This window comes from Zalophus californianus, chromosome 10, assembly GCF_009762305.2.
Source record: "Zalophus californianus isolate mZalCal1 chromosome 10, mZalCal1.pri.v2, whole genome shotgun sequence".
Lineage (NCBI taxonomy): Eukaryota > Metazoa > Chordata > Mammalia > Carnivora > Otariidae > Zalophus > Zalophus californianus.
In genome coordinates this window covers 89,011,507-89,028,753 of record NC_045604.1, presented here as the reverse complement: position 1 = coordinate 89,028,753, position 17,247 = coordinate 89,011,507, and the positions used below count along the sequence as shown (strand labels likewise).

At 37.0% G+C, this 17,247-nt stretch overlaps 1 protein-coding gene across 2 annotated transcripts in view; it reads left to right on the top strand.

Annotated features, from left to right (window-relative positions):
* Nucleotides 1-741: 741 nt before the first annotated feature.
* RBBP6 (RB binding protein 6, ubiquitin ligase) overlaps nucleotides 742-17,247 on the top strand; it is a 31,401-nt gene continuing 14,895 nt past the window's right edge. For both annotated transcript variants that reach the window (XM_027610045.2, XM_027610046.2), the window contains exons 1-7: nucleotides 742-907; nucleotides 6,362-6,461; nucleotides 9,038-9,074; nucleotides 13,587-13,631; nucleotides 15,719-15,807; nucleotides 15,923-16,019; nucleotides 16,416-16,555. In XM_027610045.2, coding sequence (XP_027465846.1) covers nucleotides 742-907; nucleotides 6,362-6,461; nucleotides 9,038-9,074; nucleotides 13,587-13,631; nucleotides 15,719-15,807; nucleotides 15,923-16,019; nucleotides 16,416-16,555 — 674 coding nt within the window. The remainder of the gene's footprint in view (nucleotides 908-6,361; nucleotides 6,462-9,037; nucleotides 9,075-13,586; nucleotides 13,632-15,718; nucleotides 15,808-15,922; nucleotides 16,020-16,415; nucleotides 16,556-17,247) is intronic.

Genomic DNA, 17,247 nt, shown 5'->3' with positions numbered 1-17,247 from the left:
GCCTAGTACCGGCTTTGTGTCTGAGGCGGCGGCGGCGGCGGCGGCGGGGGGGAGGCGGAGCCGGGGGCGGCCTGCGGGAAGGCCTCTCCTCCGCCGACCGCGCGTTTTTGGCCTAGGCCGCGGGCCGCTCGTGGCCTCCGGGGAGCAGGCGACAGGGGTTTGTGTGTGGGGGGGCCTGGGCCTGGGGAAGCTGACGCCGGTCGTCCGGAAGCCAGGAGGAGGCGAGAGGCCGCTCGTGGACTCCGGGCCTAGGCCCTCTCCCCCAACCTTCTCCCGGGGCCTGGGTCACCCCAATCCACGGAAAGAGAGACCAACCGGGAGGTGCGGCCGCGCTATGGACCCCTGACCCCGCGGGGTCATTCGGACTCTAACGTGTGGACTGACCGCTACTGACTGCACCGCCTGCCCCCCGTCTCCTGCCGGCCCTTAGCATGAGCGAGGGGGACCCAGCCGGGTGACATTGTGCCCGTTGGCGGATTCTCGATTTCCCCTTTTCCCGTCCTCGTCCGCTTCCTCCCGTATGAAGTGCTTCTGAGTATCGGGGGGGACGGGGGGGTTCTGGATTACTGTTTTTACGAACCCCTGCTTGTGGTTGGGGGGGTATTTAATCTGAGGCCTTAGGGTCCTTCGGTGTCTTTTGAGTGTTTTGTGTGTGTACATATTTTGCTCTTAAGTTTATAAATATACATATATTGAGAGTGTCCACGTCTCCTCGCTGAACCTTAGGAATCCTTTGGCACCATGTCCTGTGTGCATTATAAATTTTCCTCTAAACTCAACTATGATACCGTCACCTTTGATGGGCTCCACATCTCCCTCTGCGATTTAAAGAAGCAGATTATGGGGAGAGAAAAGTTGAAAGCTGCCGACTGCGACCTGCAGATCACCAACGCGCAGACGAAAGAAGGTAAGGGCCACCTGGGCTCCAGATACTTGCTGGTTGAAGATAGATATTAGTTGTGCTAGGTACTGGTTGCCTGGCAGAAGGCTAACCGCCATTACGTCTCTTGTGGGACGGTTCATTCTAATACTTTTGATACAACTCTTATTGAGACCCCAGGGTTGCAGCGGTCGGCCTGGGAGCTTAACTGGTTTATTTGATGTCTGCGTACGTGGGATCATCGGTAACAGGCTAATCTGAAAACGTGGAAGTCTGATGATTCTTCTCAAATGTTATTTAAAATGAAGATTTCAGTGGGAGACGGTGAGGGGTGTTATCCAGGTTCTTGGTATTCTTGCCTTGTGGCGTTTTCGAGCTTTTTTTTTTTTTTTTTTTTTTTAAGATTTTGTGTATTTGACAGAGACACAGCGAGAGAGGGAACACAAGCAGGGGGGTGGGAGAAGGAGAAGCAGGCTTCCCGCAGAGAGAGGAGCGCGATGCGGGGCTCCATCCCAGGATCCTGGGATCACGACCTGAGCTGAAGGCAAACGCTTAACGACTGAGCCACCCAGGCGCCCCGAGCTTGTTTTTTTATCAGAAGGAGGGGAGGAGAGCATATGGAGGCTTCTTGTTAAAGCAGCAGCAGAGATACTTCTCTTAACTTTCTAACCTGACAACGGTGTGGGGTTCATTGGCAGGTTTTATGTACTCCTTTTCTTCCTGTCCTTGTGTACTTTATTTTTATTTTGGAGTTGCCTGTGTTTTGGAGAAGGGATCCTCACTTAAGTATTTTTTAAGGATTTAATCTAGCCAGTCTTTAATGTTGGAATTGGTTTTGGAACCTGATGTGTTCTGATGTCACCACTTTTGTGTGTAAATTCCAGAATTAGTAATACAGTAATTAAGTGGTTGAGTTTTCAGTTCATCACATTACTCTTAAAATTTAGTAGCAATTTAGTAAAGATCAAAAGTAAAGGCTTTTCTTTTTTAAAGTAGTAATTGCTAGACTTTACATGATTATGTTGTTAACTAGGATACAGAGAATAGTAGGCTGCTACCACATGAATTTGAAACATGCCACTGATAGGAATCTTTAAGTTCTTTCTCCTTTTTAAAAGCATTTTATAATGTTGCAATTTTAACATTAGATGTGACAGCGTGATAAACAGTTTCTTCAGATTCTGGTTCTGCATTTGTTTTGGTTTCTTTTTCTCGGTGTTGTAATGCTGATGTGTAGTTTTCAGTAGGTTAATGTGGGATCAGAAGAAATTAAGAAGTTCTAATTCGCTTAGGGTATTTTATAGATCACTAAATTTGGCTTAAGGTGTGACTTGGGTTCTTTAGTTGAAATTGGGGGAGTCCCTCACTTGTAGCCTATTCGGGGTTTGGGGTTTTGTGTGGTTTTCTTTGTTTTTTAAGTAATCTCTACACCCAACGTGGGGCTTGAACTCACAACCTCAAGACCAAGAGTCGCAAGCTCAACCAACTGAGTCAGCCAGCACCCTTAGTTTGTAGTTTTTAATAGAGTAAATCTTGTCATGTAAAAGAGCTGTTTTCCATTTACATCCAGGTATAATTGTATTATGTTAAGGAATGGCACTACTGGCATGACTCAAAAATAGTCATTAAGAAAGAACTTTACTCACATGATAACATGGGAAAGAATATTCTGTGCTGCCCCCACCCCCTTTTAAAATGTTATACCTAAGGGATATTTCACGTGAAGCTTTGGTGATTGTAATTATGTGTAGAATACTCATTTCCGTAATTACTCATTACGGAAAGGAAAAATTGCTGGTCATCTTGAACAGCTGAGAAACAGCTTTTTAAAATAGCATTCAAGAAAATACCTTACAGGAAATATTCTTTTCTTTAAGGCCGCCAAAAGTGTCCCTTAAGTATTGCAGCCACACTTCACAGGACAGATGGGTTTATAAGAATTTCAGGACGTACTGATATGTTAATGATACTTACAAATGAGAGGAAAAAAATACAAATTAAAGACTATTAAGGCAATTTTAGTCCTATACTTATGCAGGTTTTACATTTTACTGGAGTATTAAATGGTTTTATCATAGACTTTGTGTATTTTCTCCACCTAATAATTGAATACAATTTTGTTAGATTGGAGTAAGTTATAGTTGATGAAATTCTTGTCCAAAAATCTAAGAGTTTTGTGACATTGTGTTATTTTTTTTTTCTAAGCCAGGAAATTATGTGATGTATTATTTTTACAAACCCTTAAAGCCAGGGAAGTGTTCTGCCCAGCAGCATGTTTTCTTTTATATGTTTGGGTCAACTGTCCTTATTGGAGAAAGCTTTGATGTTAGATTAAGAGAAGGAGCTTCTGGGGAGACAATGTGCGTTCTGTGCAATCCTCAAATTAAGAGAGGAAAAAATAGCATTGATAGTAGCGCAGAGGATATTCACTTAATGAGTTTTACGGGGGAAAAGCGTCCAATGTCACAGGCAGCTGAGTAAGAATGGGCTGGGTTTTAGCACCATCCAGTGAATTAGAGAGTACAAAATAAAAGTTTATAGCCTCAGAGTTAGGAGATTGCCTAGGAGAAGATGCTGAACTGGATCACTTAATTTGTTTGAATTAATGTTTAAATTACCCAGTATATCATATTTCTGTAAAACATTCCTTAAGAGTTTTGGGAATCTGTCCATGTTTAGGACCCTTAAATCTTGATTAGACCAAAATGCTTGGATCAAAATTTCATGTTTTAAAGAATCTTGCTCCTTTATTTCTAGACTCTTTCAAAACAAATCCCAAATGATCTTCCTGTATTTTTTAATAATAGCTTTTCCATATAAACTTGTTTTCCTACCTTTCAGCTCCCCCCCCCAAAAAAACGCAACAAAATAAACCTTCATTCTGAACTTAAGTGTGAAAGATTTGAAAGCTGAGAATGAAGTATTTTTAAAAGACTCTTATCTTTATCCATTTCTCAGATTCATCTTGTTTTTCATTCCGAAATCTATGGTCTTCATATTTTTGGATCAGAAATCACACTGGCCCCTGGAAGGGGTCTTTTGACGCTAACAGGCTACTTAGTAAGGTATTTTAAGGGTAGGAAGTCACCAATGTAATTCAGGTACTTAAAAAGGTCAATCAGAGCATCTAGTGTTGGGGCACGTGACTTTTAGTCTGACAGTACTGTGCTGATCAAATTAATAAGCTGTCTTGGAAAGCTACAGTGAATGCTTTTGAGAGTTGTTACATATTCAGAAAGTCTTTGTCAAATGTTTGACACCAAGTTTTGTTTCTAGAATTTGTTTTTTGAACATCTCCCATCTTCCAGTTTTTCTTACTCGGAGCTTGCTTGAAATCTGGAACTGTCATGAACTATCAAGATAATGATGATGGTCTCTAACAGTCTAGGAAATTGCATTGCTCTGATTGGATACCTGAGAGATACAGTCTACTACTTGAAATATACTGCAAAGAACCCTTTCTTGAACAATTTAGTTTGTAACAGGAAATAACTAATAATGTTATGATTAAAATTAATAGAGTATATATAAGCTTAAAATGCTCACATGTGTGATAAATTGAAATAACTGGAAGAACAGAAGTGTCAGCCACTTGGTGCTGAGTAACTTAAGTGAAGCAAGTAAACTCAGTTGGTTAAGCGACTGCCTTCGGCTCAGGTCATGATCCTGGAGTCCTGGGATCGAGTCCCACATCGGGCTCCCTGCTCAGCGGGGGGGTTCTGCTTCTCCCTCTGACCCTCTTCCCTCTCGTGCTCTCTGTCTCATTCTCTCTCTCTCAAGTAAACTCCATAATCTTAAAGAGTGAACCCTAATACCTGATTGGGGGAGATGGGTACATTCTCATGTCTATCTCCTTATTTTTCTTTTTAGTAATTTTAAGTTAATTGGTCCAGGTTCTCTTTTAATTTCATTCTTCCAGAAGTATTGCAAGTAATAGGGAGTTTAAAGAGTAGAAAAATTGGATCCATTCATCCTCCCTGTTTTCTTCGCAGTGACATCACTGTTCTTCCAGTTGGCTTAAGCCAGGAACCCAGTTTTTTATGCCTGATTGCTCTTTTTCCTTCATCTCCTCCCCCGCATTAAATCCACTGATAGCCTTATCAGTTCTACCTCAAACATTCTGATTCTCTTCTGTCTTCATCTGTCACATTCCAGCACAGACCATCATCTCTTACTGTGACTTCGCAGCAGCCTCCTTTTTGGTCACCCTCTTTCTGCTCTTGTTCCCCTCTGGATTCATTGTGTATATAGATACGGGAGTTATCTTGTTTGTTTGTTGTTAATGTAAACCAAATTGTCATCATTTTTGTTTAAAATCCTTCGGTGACTTCCTGTTGTTCTTAGAAACAAAATATAAATCAGTGTGTGATCTGTATCTTTCTGTAGTTCAAGTCATTCTTCCCTTTCATTATCTTCCAGCTATTCTGGACTTAGGATTTTTTTCCCACATGCTTTTCTATCTGAAACACTCTTTGTCCAGCTTTTTTGCACATCTGGCTGGCTTCTCAGTCTCAAGTGTTCCTTAGAAGAGCCTTAAATCAGCGTTCTATCCAAAGTTGCACTAATTGTTTGTACTAATTGTTTTTACAAAACCCTTTTTTCTCTATTCAAAATATGTCATAATTTCTTTAGTCTGTCGTTTTTAGTAATACTCAGGTTGAGGGGCTTGGAGGGACAGAATAACTTCGTTTTGAATTTTTTTTTTAAGATTTTGTTTATTTATTTGACAGAGAGAGACACAGTGAGAGAGGGAACACAAGCAGGGGGAGTGGGAGAGGGAGAGGCAGGCTTCCCGCGGAGCAGGGTGCCCAATGCAGGGCTTGATCCCAAGACCCTGAGATCATGACCTGAGCCGAAGGCAGACGCTTAACGACAGCCACCCAGGCGCCCCCAGAATGACTTCATTTTAAATAACCGCTTTTTCTCATAGTTTAGATGCTTAGCATTACTAGCTAAATAAACTGAAGAATGACTTAGTCTTACTGAGATTTGGGGTTCCACAAAAGTAGGGCGCTAGAGCCGAGAACCTGGTGACCATATTTGGTGTCTTTTGAAGAGAACCTCCTGTGAGGACTTGCTTTTTTTTTTTTTTTAAAGATTTTATTTATTTATTTGAGAGGGAGAGAATGAGAGATAGAGAGCATGAGAGGGAAGAGGGTCAGAGGGAGAAGCAGACTCCCTGCTGAGCAGAGAGCCCGATGCGGGACTCGATCCCGGGACTCCAGGATCATGACCTGAGCTGAAGGCAGTCGCTTAACCAACTGAGCCACCCAGGCGCCCGAGGACTTGCTTTCTTTTGACTTTGGATATTTGTTCTGACAATATCAGTAATCCAGATGCAAGGACCATGTAGTGATTAATGGTCTTTTAAATTTAAGTTCATTTTCCATGAAGTTTATGTTTGGTTGAAGTTTTCTAATTCTTGAGGACTGACTTCTCCAAATCGCCAAATAGAAATTCAACTCTCTATCTTTTTTACAGAATATACTGATGATAATGCTCTAATTCCTAAGAATTCATCTGTAATTGTTAGAAGAATTCCTATTGGAGGTGTTAAATCTACAAGCAAGACGTATGTTATGTAAGTTTTTATCAAAACTCATGTACTTAAGTCCTCAAAATAGACTTTTTTGTTTCACAAGAAAGAAGTATTTTAGAACTGAAGTCATTACGTTAATAAGTGTATCTTCTTAATCCTTAAAACTGTGAGAATGGGTTTGTTTTTTCCTGGTTTCTTCCCCCTGTTAACTTAATCTGTAGTTAGTATGAGTTATCAGGAATAATTTTTTGCTATATTATATAAGTGTGTTAAGAGATTTGTCCTAAATATTTTGACTGCATCCAGAGTGTTCAGTAATGCTAACATTTGCTTCTCAATAAGGGGCTTTTGTTGGGAAGCTATAGAGTTTATAGGATTTATGGAATCAGGCTTAGGTTTGACTTCAGTAGCTGCTTTACACCAGTTGTGTGACTTTGGATAAGTTATCTAAAGCCTCAAAATAGATTTCTCAAAATAATATGGGGATATGAGTACTTAAAGAAGAGAGCTGGAAGAATTAAACAGTGCCTGGCCTATGGTAGACTCCCATTATTGAAGTAAGAACACAGCAGTATTTTAGCACCAGCCTAGAGCTTAAGGAATTCATGGAAGATGCAGGATTAAAACATATCTTTTAACTTTCCCTGCCTCCTTGCAATTTTTTTTTTTTTAAAGATTTTTATTTATTTATTTGACAGAGAGAGACACAGTGAGAGAGGGAACACAAGCAGGGGGAGTGGGAGAGGGAGAAGCAGACCTCCCGCGGAGCAGGGAGCCCGATGCGGGGCTCGATCCCAGGACCCTGGGATCATGACCTGAGCTGAAGGCAGACGCTTAATGACTGAGCCACCCAGGCGCCCCTACCTCCTTGCAATTTTAATGGTGTTAAAATTATAATAATGTGAAAGGGGTAGTGATTTCCACTTAGAAGTTAGGTAGCCTTATTTGAAATTTTGGCAAATTCTACTTTTGGCTAATGAAAAATTCTGGAATTTGCCAGTCCTAGGAAATGGAATGTGTTCCTGGAATTGAGGTAAAATAGTCATTTCTTGGAGCTTTACCTCATATGGGCAAGTATTCATTCTAAAATTATTGTCATTAGTTTGCTATAAAGTTATATTCCATGTTTTAGCATTTGGAGATCCTTTTGTGTAATATTTTGTATAGCAACAACTTAAAAACCTGCATACTTTCTTTTTCTTATAAAAACCAAGTGAATTATGTGCTTTTAACTTTGTGTAATTGTAAGAAATTATAAGGGAATAATTAATTCCTAGAATTCAGTGTGAAATTATACTTTAATTTACCGATTGCTTTTTAATAACAGTAAACATTCAGTTTTCAGTTGATTTTTTTTTTTTTTTTTGACACTAAGAAAGTCTTAGGGAGAGAATTACTTGAAGTACACAGGAAAATAAGTTGCCTCTTAAAATTGTGTGTTAATTTATGTGTGAGATTTCCTTTGTAATCTATTTGCCTCATAAAATGCCTCTGAGTTTATTGAGCAAGTACTAGAAAACGAAAGCTTCATTTTTTATCCCAGGACTTGAAAATCCCATGTAAACTTAGAAACTCCTTTCAGATGTGCACTAACATTTCTCTGTAGTCAGGATAGCATAAACTTCCAACTAAGCATTTAAACGCTGTATTTAGCAACTCAACCCCTGTCCCCTTTCCTGTGAGGACTTTTGAAAGAGTTTCTTCTTGGCCTTTATTTGTATGTACTTTAAAAAAATCAGTTTGTTCAATTCTTCATAACCATCAGACTCAGTCTTTGAACTAATATACTGTCAGACTATATTGCGTTTTTCTGGAAGTTAGAATTCTTGTTTAATCTTTGGTCATTGTTTTGAGACTTAGAAGAAGTTAAAGTAACTATCAACCTTTCTGGATTTGAAATTTAGTTTTTGGAGCACAGCAATTTCTCAGGGATCCAAATTATAAATGTTAACAGTGAGTGGTCTTCATTTAAGAAAATCTGATGTATGAAAATGTACATTCGTTACCTATTAAAAAACCTGCGAATAATGTAATTTGGTTGTAAAATCTATTAAGAAATAGCTACAATGTTTCTTTTCTTTCCTTTTTTTTTAGATTTTATTTATTTATTTGAGAGAGAGCGTGCGCACAGGGGAAGGGGGAGGGGCAGAGGGAGAAACAGACTCCCCGCTGAGCAGGGAGCAGGGAGCCTAATGGCGGGGCTGGATCCCAGGACCCTGGGCGGAAGGCAGACACTTAACCCACCCAGCCACCCAGGTGCCCGAGAAATAGCTACAATGTTTCTTAACAAAAGCTCTTCATTCTACCTGTGAGAACATCTATTGTAAATGGCAGGTTACACCTATTCTAGAATTCCTTAGTATGGAATTTTATTTTATTTTATTTTATTATTTTATTTGCCACAAAAAGGTCTTAAACTATTTAAAGGTGGTAAAGATTAATCAAAGTAGTGTACTTATTATTACCTAGGAAATTGGTTGTTTTTAAATCTTTGTACCAAAGGAAATTTGTGTTCATAAAGATACGTGATTAGAGATATGTATTAAGATGTTTTAGCACAAAAATCCATAAATAGCTGCTCATAATTAATGTTATTTTCATTTTTGTTTATTTTTTAGAAGTCGAACTGAACCAGTGATGGGAACTTCAAAAGCAGTATGTAAAAACACAATCTCACACTTTTTCTACACATTGCTTTTACCTTTATAATGTAGCAGTGAAGTAAATCATTTAGAACTTAATATCCAACTGATCATAGTACACATTGTAAATAAAATGTATTTTGATGACAGCTCAGTTGAATATGGATATATGTGGCATAATTTGCACACTTACTTTGTAGAAATGGGTAATTTGTGCCCCCAAAAAACACTGTTTCATATTAAATATGATAGCATCCTCCCTGTATGACACTGTGTTGTACAGTTAATGTATGATTCTTTTTAGCTCATGTAGGTTTTACACTAATGAACATGATGACATGTTCTACATCTGTCTGTCTATAGTTAGTATTTTGTATGTATGTACAGGCTGTTGTGTGCTTTTTGTTTCTTGCAATAAAAAAAATGTTTGGAGTGTATATTTTGCCATTTTCACGTTGTATCACTTAGTTTTTGTTAGTTTTTTTTCCTGCCTGATTGATGGCTTTAAAAAATGCATTAGCAATGTGCAAAGCTAATGTTAAAGTTTGATGCTTTCTCCAAGTTCAGACACATATAGAAAAGAGCTTTCCAGAGACTTTTGATGCAGCTTTATTACTTAGTTTTGTCTTATTTGGCAATTTCAAGCTTTTATTCTTTGTTTATATCTGTACTATAAAGTGAGACCTGAAATTGGGCCCCATGAGTATATGAATGTCTCATTGATGATTTATACAATAGAGTACGTTGTTTTTAAATTTTAATACAAGGTCTTTCACTTCCAGCCTGCTTCGTTCTCCAAATTAAAATATTTCCCTCTTTCTCGTAAAGATATTAAAATGCTGCATTAATTGTAAGCTAATTGAAAGCTGTAGCTCATCAAAGGTAACTCCCCTTAACCCGGGATAACATCTTAATTTTTATGATCACAGCTTAAGTATGACACCATGTTGACTTGGAGGTCTTAAGTAAAAGGCAGCAGTATTCCTAAGTTGTGGGGTGACACATCTGTTTCAGAGCATAGGGCTGTAGTAATTGGGTTCTGTAAACTTGATGGTTCTCGAAACATTTTACTGCTCAGGCTTGATCTGTACACAATACAAGATGTCTGAAATCTTGATTTAGGGAATTCAAGGGTATTGCTTGCTGTTTCACTTTATCTTTTTAAATACTACTGATCTTTGTGTATCAGGCATTTCACTAACCTTGGATCATTGCATCTTAAACATGATAATATAGAATATCTGAACTTTGGACTTGTTCTCTAAAGTATATGGCCTTTAGTTCTCATGGAACTAAATGTGGTGATTCAAAGGTCAAAACTTAGTGTTTTGGGGTTCCCCCCCCCGGGGGGGTATATGGGGTTTTTTTGTTTTTTGGTTTTTTTGTGGTTTTTTTTTTTGGGCTTTTTTGTTTTTTTGTTTTTTTTTGTTTTGGTTTGGTTTTTTGGTTTTTAAAGCATAATGCTGTAAAAAACTGTCCAAATTTCTGTTTTGCTGGTGATTGGTTTAAAACTGATTTTATGTATCCAAATGCTAGCACAAATTAGAGTGACTATCCTGGTGACTGTAGTAGTTAATGTAACACATTTTGTATAAAGTACTTTTATATAGTATTTAAACTAATTCAGATGAAGTTTTATTTCTTGAAAAGTTATTTCCTTTTTGTTTATTAGCATGTGTATAAACACAAATCACATGTTCATAAATAAAGTTAACATTCTTTTAGCCTTGTGTGTTCCCTGGCATGTCTGTATTACACTTACAAGAAGCAGTTTATTTTATGCTTATTTAGGTTTCTCTTTTTTTCTGTTTTTTTTTTTCTTTTTTCCTTTTTCTTTTTTCTTTTTTTTTTTTTGATACTTTAAAAGTGGCTTTAATTTTTAGGTAGAATGTCTGAAATCAGGAGACATTAAATAATTTAATATCCCCATCATTTATTTGCTTGGGGTACAGTTGCTGGCATTTAGGTTGAGAATATATTCATCAAGCATAGTTAATGCCCATTTTACAAATCACCTGTTATTGTACACATTCACAAAAGCCAAGATAGAGCCACCAAAACAAATTTCTGAATTCTGATTAATAAAAGTAAATGTATGTACATTTTTGGTAACCTAAGCCAATTGTAATCAAGGATGGCTATTTCTATCTATATTCCTGAGCTTTGTTTTATTTAGTCATCCTTCCTTGTTGGTACTGCAAAGCTGGATGTTCTTCCTGCTTACTAAATACCGGAACTGCATTTTGTAGGATCCTTTAATTTCAAGCAAGGGTAGGTAGCATAAGAAATTTCAGATTCTTTCTCCCAGAAGTAAGACCACAAATTAGATGTGGGGAAGTGGGTTAATTTTAATGATGTTCAAAGTATGCATTGATTAGTTTTTTTTAAGACTACTTTTTTTTTTTAACATGGTCCATTTTTTTAATCATTAGTATCTGAGAGTTAATATGTGTAATGACGCTTAGGACATGTAAATTCCTAGTCATTTTTAAACCATTTCTTGTCAGCAGTTTTCACTAATTTCTAGTACCTTGCTATATGCAGAAAGTAATTGGATGCCTTTCTCAATTTGTGGTAAATTTTACTGCCTTGTGGATTTTAAGGTATTTAAGGTGCTAAAGTGATTGTTTGGTGGGGAAAAAAAGTGATGTAGTTGTCAAGTATCTGAAACCACTTTTTAGGGTACTAAAACAAGTTGGTAGAAAACTAAAAGGGCAAGAAAGCCTGGCGTAAGAACCAAAAGACAGCTATATCTTAGGAATGGGAAGAACAAAAAATGTTAGTATTTTAGTTCCAGCTGTAAGAAAGTTAATATAGCTGCTTTCTTTTAAATGATCAGTATTAATATTCTAGATAGTAATGGATTTATTTTGAAGGGCTATTTTTGTTTCTTTGGTTAGAAACAGATGATGCTTGACAGTAATTTGTTCAGTTCTTGTTACTTAGATTCAAGTAATTCCTAGCTAATATAAAATGTAACCCTCTTGAAGATAGATGATCAGAATTTATTCTGGATAAAAATAAGATATTTGTGTACTTTTTTTCTTTAAGCTTCCCTTTGAGATTAGTTCTGTAAGGAAAGAGCACTTAAAAGCTAGATGAAAATAAGAACACATTGGTGGATTATACGGTTGTGTATTAGGAATGCGGAGTTAGTGCATTATGAACTCTGCCACCCCTCAGTGGGGAGCTAAGAACCTTTTGTTTAAATAAGCATCCCAGTAATAATATCCATTAAACTAACTTTTAAAACCCTAAGATATTTATAAGGTGTGTTTTAAATTTAGCCAACATTATTTTTACTTATTGAACTCCTACTGTGGTAGGCATTGTGCTAAGAACTTCATATTGAAACTGGTAACATTTCTATTTGGGACTCTATTGGGACTCTTCTATTTGGGACTCATGCTGTTTTTATTTTAATACTCTTAGTTCTCTGGAATATTTGAAAAATACCTGATGGAGACTTACTTTGTTGTTGTTGTTGTTGTTTTTCTTTGATCCAGACATTTCGTTACATCCTCTCCATTTTAAACAAGAGTTCTGACCAGTAATGCATGAGAAATTTATAATCTGTTGAATAAGCAACCCAGTTACTACCTAGGAAGCTAATAATGTTTTCATTTTGGCACACCTATAGGGAAATCATATCTTTAGAGTTATATGCTAAAGGGGGTGTGTGTGTACATATGTACACATATACACTTTAAAAAACTGATAATTAAAATCATTTCAGGGATCAAATAATGAAAAAATTTTTAATATCACATTTGAAAATACATTTTTAAAATCCTTCTTACATCCTTCAATATATAATACTTGCTCGCTCCATTTGATTAAATTAACTTTCTTCACACATTAAAGTCCATCCTCTTATGATAGCCCTGTTTGCGTTTGCGCCAGGCTACCTTTGGTTTCCCTTTTTTTGGCTTAACATCTTTGCCCTGATAAAGCTGTGGTTTCTTTGGCAAAAAGCCATTCTTACTCTTTGTATGGGAGAATAAACAAACTTACTCAGAATGAACAGTACATGCTCAAAAATAGAGAAAAAAGTAGCAATTATGTGGGAGCTGTTTATTAAAGCAATTATCTGAGCCTTTAAAGAGCTGCTTGTTTTTACAGTGTTATATGATGGCATTCCAGGAAAGTTAGATTTCTTATTCTCTCTAGTGTACATTGTCTTGAGCATTATCCGATTTAGAGACCATCGATAGACACGGGACTCTTCTTGAATATTTAGTCACTGCTCTGAACACATTTTCTGTGATATATTTTTCTTCACCCTGTTCTTTTCATTGTAATTGAGTCCCCTTCAACTTTAGCCTTTTACTGTGTGTGAAATACGTAGAGAAGGGTAAAGCAGGGTGAGCTACAATTTCAGCTTTAAAACTGGAAATAACATTTTTTAGAAAACTTCTAAGAAAATGCCCAATATTTGAACATTAAGTGGCAGTAGGGACTAAATGATCACTTTCAGATGTTTTCAGTGTGGAACTTGAATGTGTGTTTAATTTTTTGTGAACAGATTGATGACTCTTCTGCGTCTATTTCTCTGGCCCAGCTTACAAAGGTATATATATATATATATATATATATTCTTGAAAATATAAATCTTTTTCTAACATCGTATTTTTTTAATGTGGAACAATTGTTTGAAGAGGGGTTGGGGGAGGATGTATTTTGCGAAAACATTGTACACATTATTACTATCCTGTAAAGAGTAGTTGCTGTTTTGAGAAGATAGGGGGAGTATTTTGGCAGCCTCACCATAATGTTGGAGTGTTCATCTTCAAGACAGAAGAAACACATGAAGCTACACTTACTTGGTTTTTTTTTCCCTCATACATTTTGTTTAATTATACATTGGAAACTAACAAAGTTCTGGAGGAATTTCCTGGTTTTGGCTGTAAATTATGTGGACTTTCTTTAAGCAGCCAAAATAGAAGCTTTCCTTTACATGGACGATTGCACGGTTATTTCTCGAATATTTGAATTGATCCCATGAAGGTCAACATTTTAAATGTGTTACAATTGTTTCTTTATGCTATAGACTTGTAGTCTGTCTGCATTAGAAAAAGTTTTAAACAACCTAATTTGTTTGAACACAGACTACATGAATTGTGTAAATGTATAAGCTGTTTGCAGGAATATACCAATGTGTATGTTTGGCAGAGGGGCAAATTGTTACCTCCTGAAATAATTGTATATGCCATGTTTTGCGATAAAATTGCTTGCATTTTCTGCTCAACAATGTGTACTTTTGTTTGGGAAAGCACTAGTGATGGATTACTTTTTAAAACTATAGATGTAGTTTGCAAATCATGCCTTAACAAAAAAAAGACATATATTACAGAATAGGCAGATTTTTGAGGACCAAGAAGGAAGTCTTCCAATTTTCCAAAAATCCTTTTTCCCCTGCTATCGGAAATGTAAAACCAAACTTAAATAACCAAGATTAACGAGTTGGATGGATTTTCCATTAGTGCTGTCCCTATCTTAGCCTTGGCTTTGTTAGAGGTTGTGTCCTTTTCCCTAGAATGTATCCCCCCAAAATGTCCTAGTAACAAATAAGCTTTTTAAGCTCTTGTTCCGGGAAAACTAAACATTAAAATTGATGATTCTAAGACACAAGTGGGCTGAAACCATCCTCTCACAATTTTCTAATGCAAAGTGGTCTAGCATAGAGTTAACCTCTTAAGCAGTTTATAGTTCATGGTTTTAATTCTTATGTGCTGTAAGGACCATATTTGAGTTTTGGTCTGTTCCTACCATTGTTTCTTTGTGGGAAGCAGTTGGGGAATTTTGGAGGTTTGGGGGATTTTTTTTTTTTTAACTATTTGTAAATTAATGTTTGGGTTCAAACAAATTAGTTGTTCAACATCTGTAATCCAGTTTTCTGTAAATGTTGCTGTTGTTCTAAGCTCTGTTAATGTTAAGCATTCTTTGTATATAAAATTACAATAAAATGTTAAAACTGGTTGCTTGTTTTGTGGATGAATGTAAAGATAAAACCCAATGAATGGCTGATGTGAGTGCTAGATGCTTGAAGATTAAAGTTATTAGGACTCACTCCCTTAGACCCTGCTTATATCTAGACTGTTCTGTATATAATACCTTAAAGATGAATGAAGTTCATAAAACTTTGGAGAGTTGGATTTATAATTCTGAGTGCTCAGTTGCATGTGCTTTGCACTAATTTGAAACTGATGGTACTACTTAAAGAGTCTTCTGGCTTAATACCAGCTGCAATAATATGTTCAGTTGTTCTACCCACAACCCTACCTCCAAGTTGATAATATTAAGTCTTTATGTTGTGACACTTGAATTATTTTGAAGATTTAAAATATCAAGTGTTTCCGTAATCTGCTTTTAACTCTTAGAGGAATCATATGCAAATCTTAATGTAAGGTACAAACAGGGTCTAAGGTTTGAGTGCCCCCAGAACAACCTTCCTCAGCCCTGCAGACACCCAAACATCATGTAATGACCTAAGGAAACTCCCGGGGCCTCTTCTAGGTTATACATGTAAATAGTTTTCAGTTTTAGGTTTTATGCAAGATTAGATACTGCTCTTTACAGGATGAGTGGTGTTGTCTTTGGCTGTGTGGTCTTAAATGTGTTTCTAATGTGTGTGTCAAATAATTACCTGTTAAACAGACTGCCAATCTGGCTGAAGCCAATGCTTCTGAAGAAGATAAAATTAAAGCAATGATGTCGCAATCTGGCCATGAATACGACCCAATCAAGTAAGTCCATAAATGCTTCGTACTAATAGGTACTTTGGGGTGGGTTTTTCCCCCCCAATCAAAAGCATTGTTTTTTCAAGTTTTTGTGTACATGTAATTTTTTTTTCCCTTTCAGTTACATGAAGAAACCTCTAGGTCCACCACCTCCATCTTACACCTGTTTTCGTTGTGGTAAACCTGGCCATTATATTAAGAATTGCCCAACAAATGGGGTAAGTCCAGAGTAAAAATCCTGGTACACTTTATTTTTCTTAATTATTTCTTAGCCATTGTGTTTTTCTTGGTGAATACTGCCTTCACTATGACAATGGCAAATGAGTACAGGCTCTGGAGCCAAATTACCAGGCTTCAGACCCTGGCTCTGCCACTTAATAGCTGGGTGAGCTTGGGCAAACTACTTGATTCTTCAGGTCTGTCGTTTCTTCTCTGTGAGACCGAGATGCTTATAGCAGTATTTCCCTCACATGGCTATTGTGAGGATTAAATGAGATCATATGTGTAAAGCACTACAAATAATAGAAGCTGTTAATGAGCACGGTGCGTTAGTTCATATTAAATAAAGGTAATTGCTTGCTTTCTTCCTCCTTTCTCCTTTCCCCTCCGAATAGGATAAAAACTTTGAATCTGGTCCTAGGATTAAAAAGAGCACTGGTATTCCCAGAAGTTTTATGATGGAGGTGAAAGATCCTAACATGAAAGGTGCAATGCTTACCAACACTGGAAAATATGCAATACCAACTATAGATGCGTAAGTATGCGAGTTAGGTATGACCTGTGAGGCCGCCGTCCGGCCAGGCACCAGTACTCTCTGTAGTCTCAGGCTCATAACGTGGCTATTTGGATTTCTTGTGAGCATTGTATAGCAAGACTGTTATTCTCCATGTGTTGCATTTCTATGTGAAGAATGAGAGGCTGCAGTCTGCTCCATGAAATGCAAATTTAAAATGGATTTGGGGTTTTTTGTTATCACCGAGTGCCACTTCCCTTGTAGTCTTCTGATTTTTTCTTTTTCTGTCATACCCTGCTTTCTTCCTCATTCACATACATACTCCCATATAATCTTATATGCTATCTACATTTTTTAAGTGAAGAAGACAAATATCTTAATCTTTTTGAGAAACAAAAGGCTTAAGCATAAACGTTCTACAAGATGTCAAGGCAGATATAAGTGCCGAGAATAAATGAAAAACTGAGTCCTCTTGAATAAGTTCAGATATACTGTGTGAGTGTTAAGATTCTAAAATATGGTTTATTTTATAAGCCATTAGCTTAGAAGAGCTACAGCGCTGTATGCTACAGCTTCGTGCTTATTTTGAATGGGTTTTCAGATTTTACTTAATGAGTCAATTTTAATGAAATGGATGTGAAAACCTAGTGGTATAGTTCAACTAGGTAACTTCTCATTTTATCTGCTCTTATTGATACATCTAATTACATTTG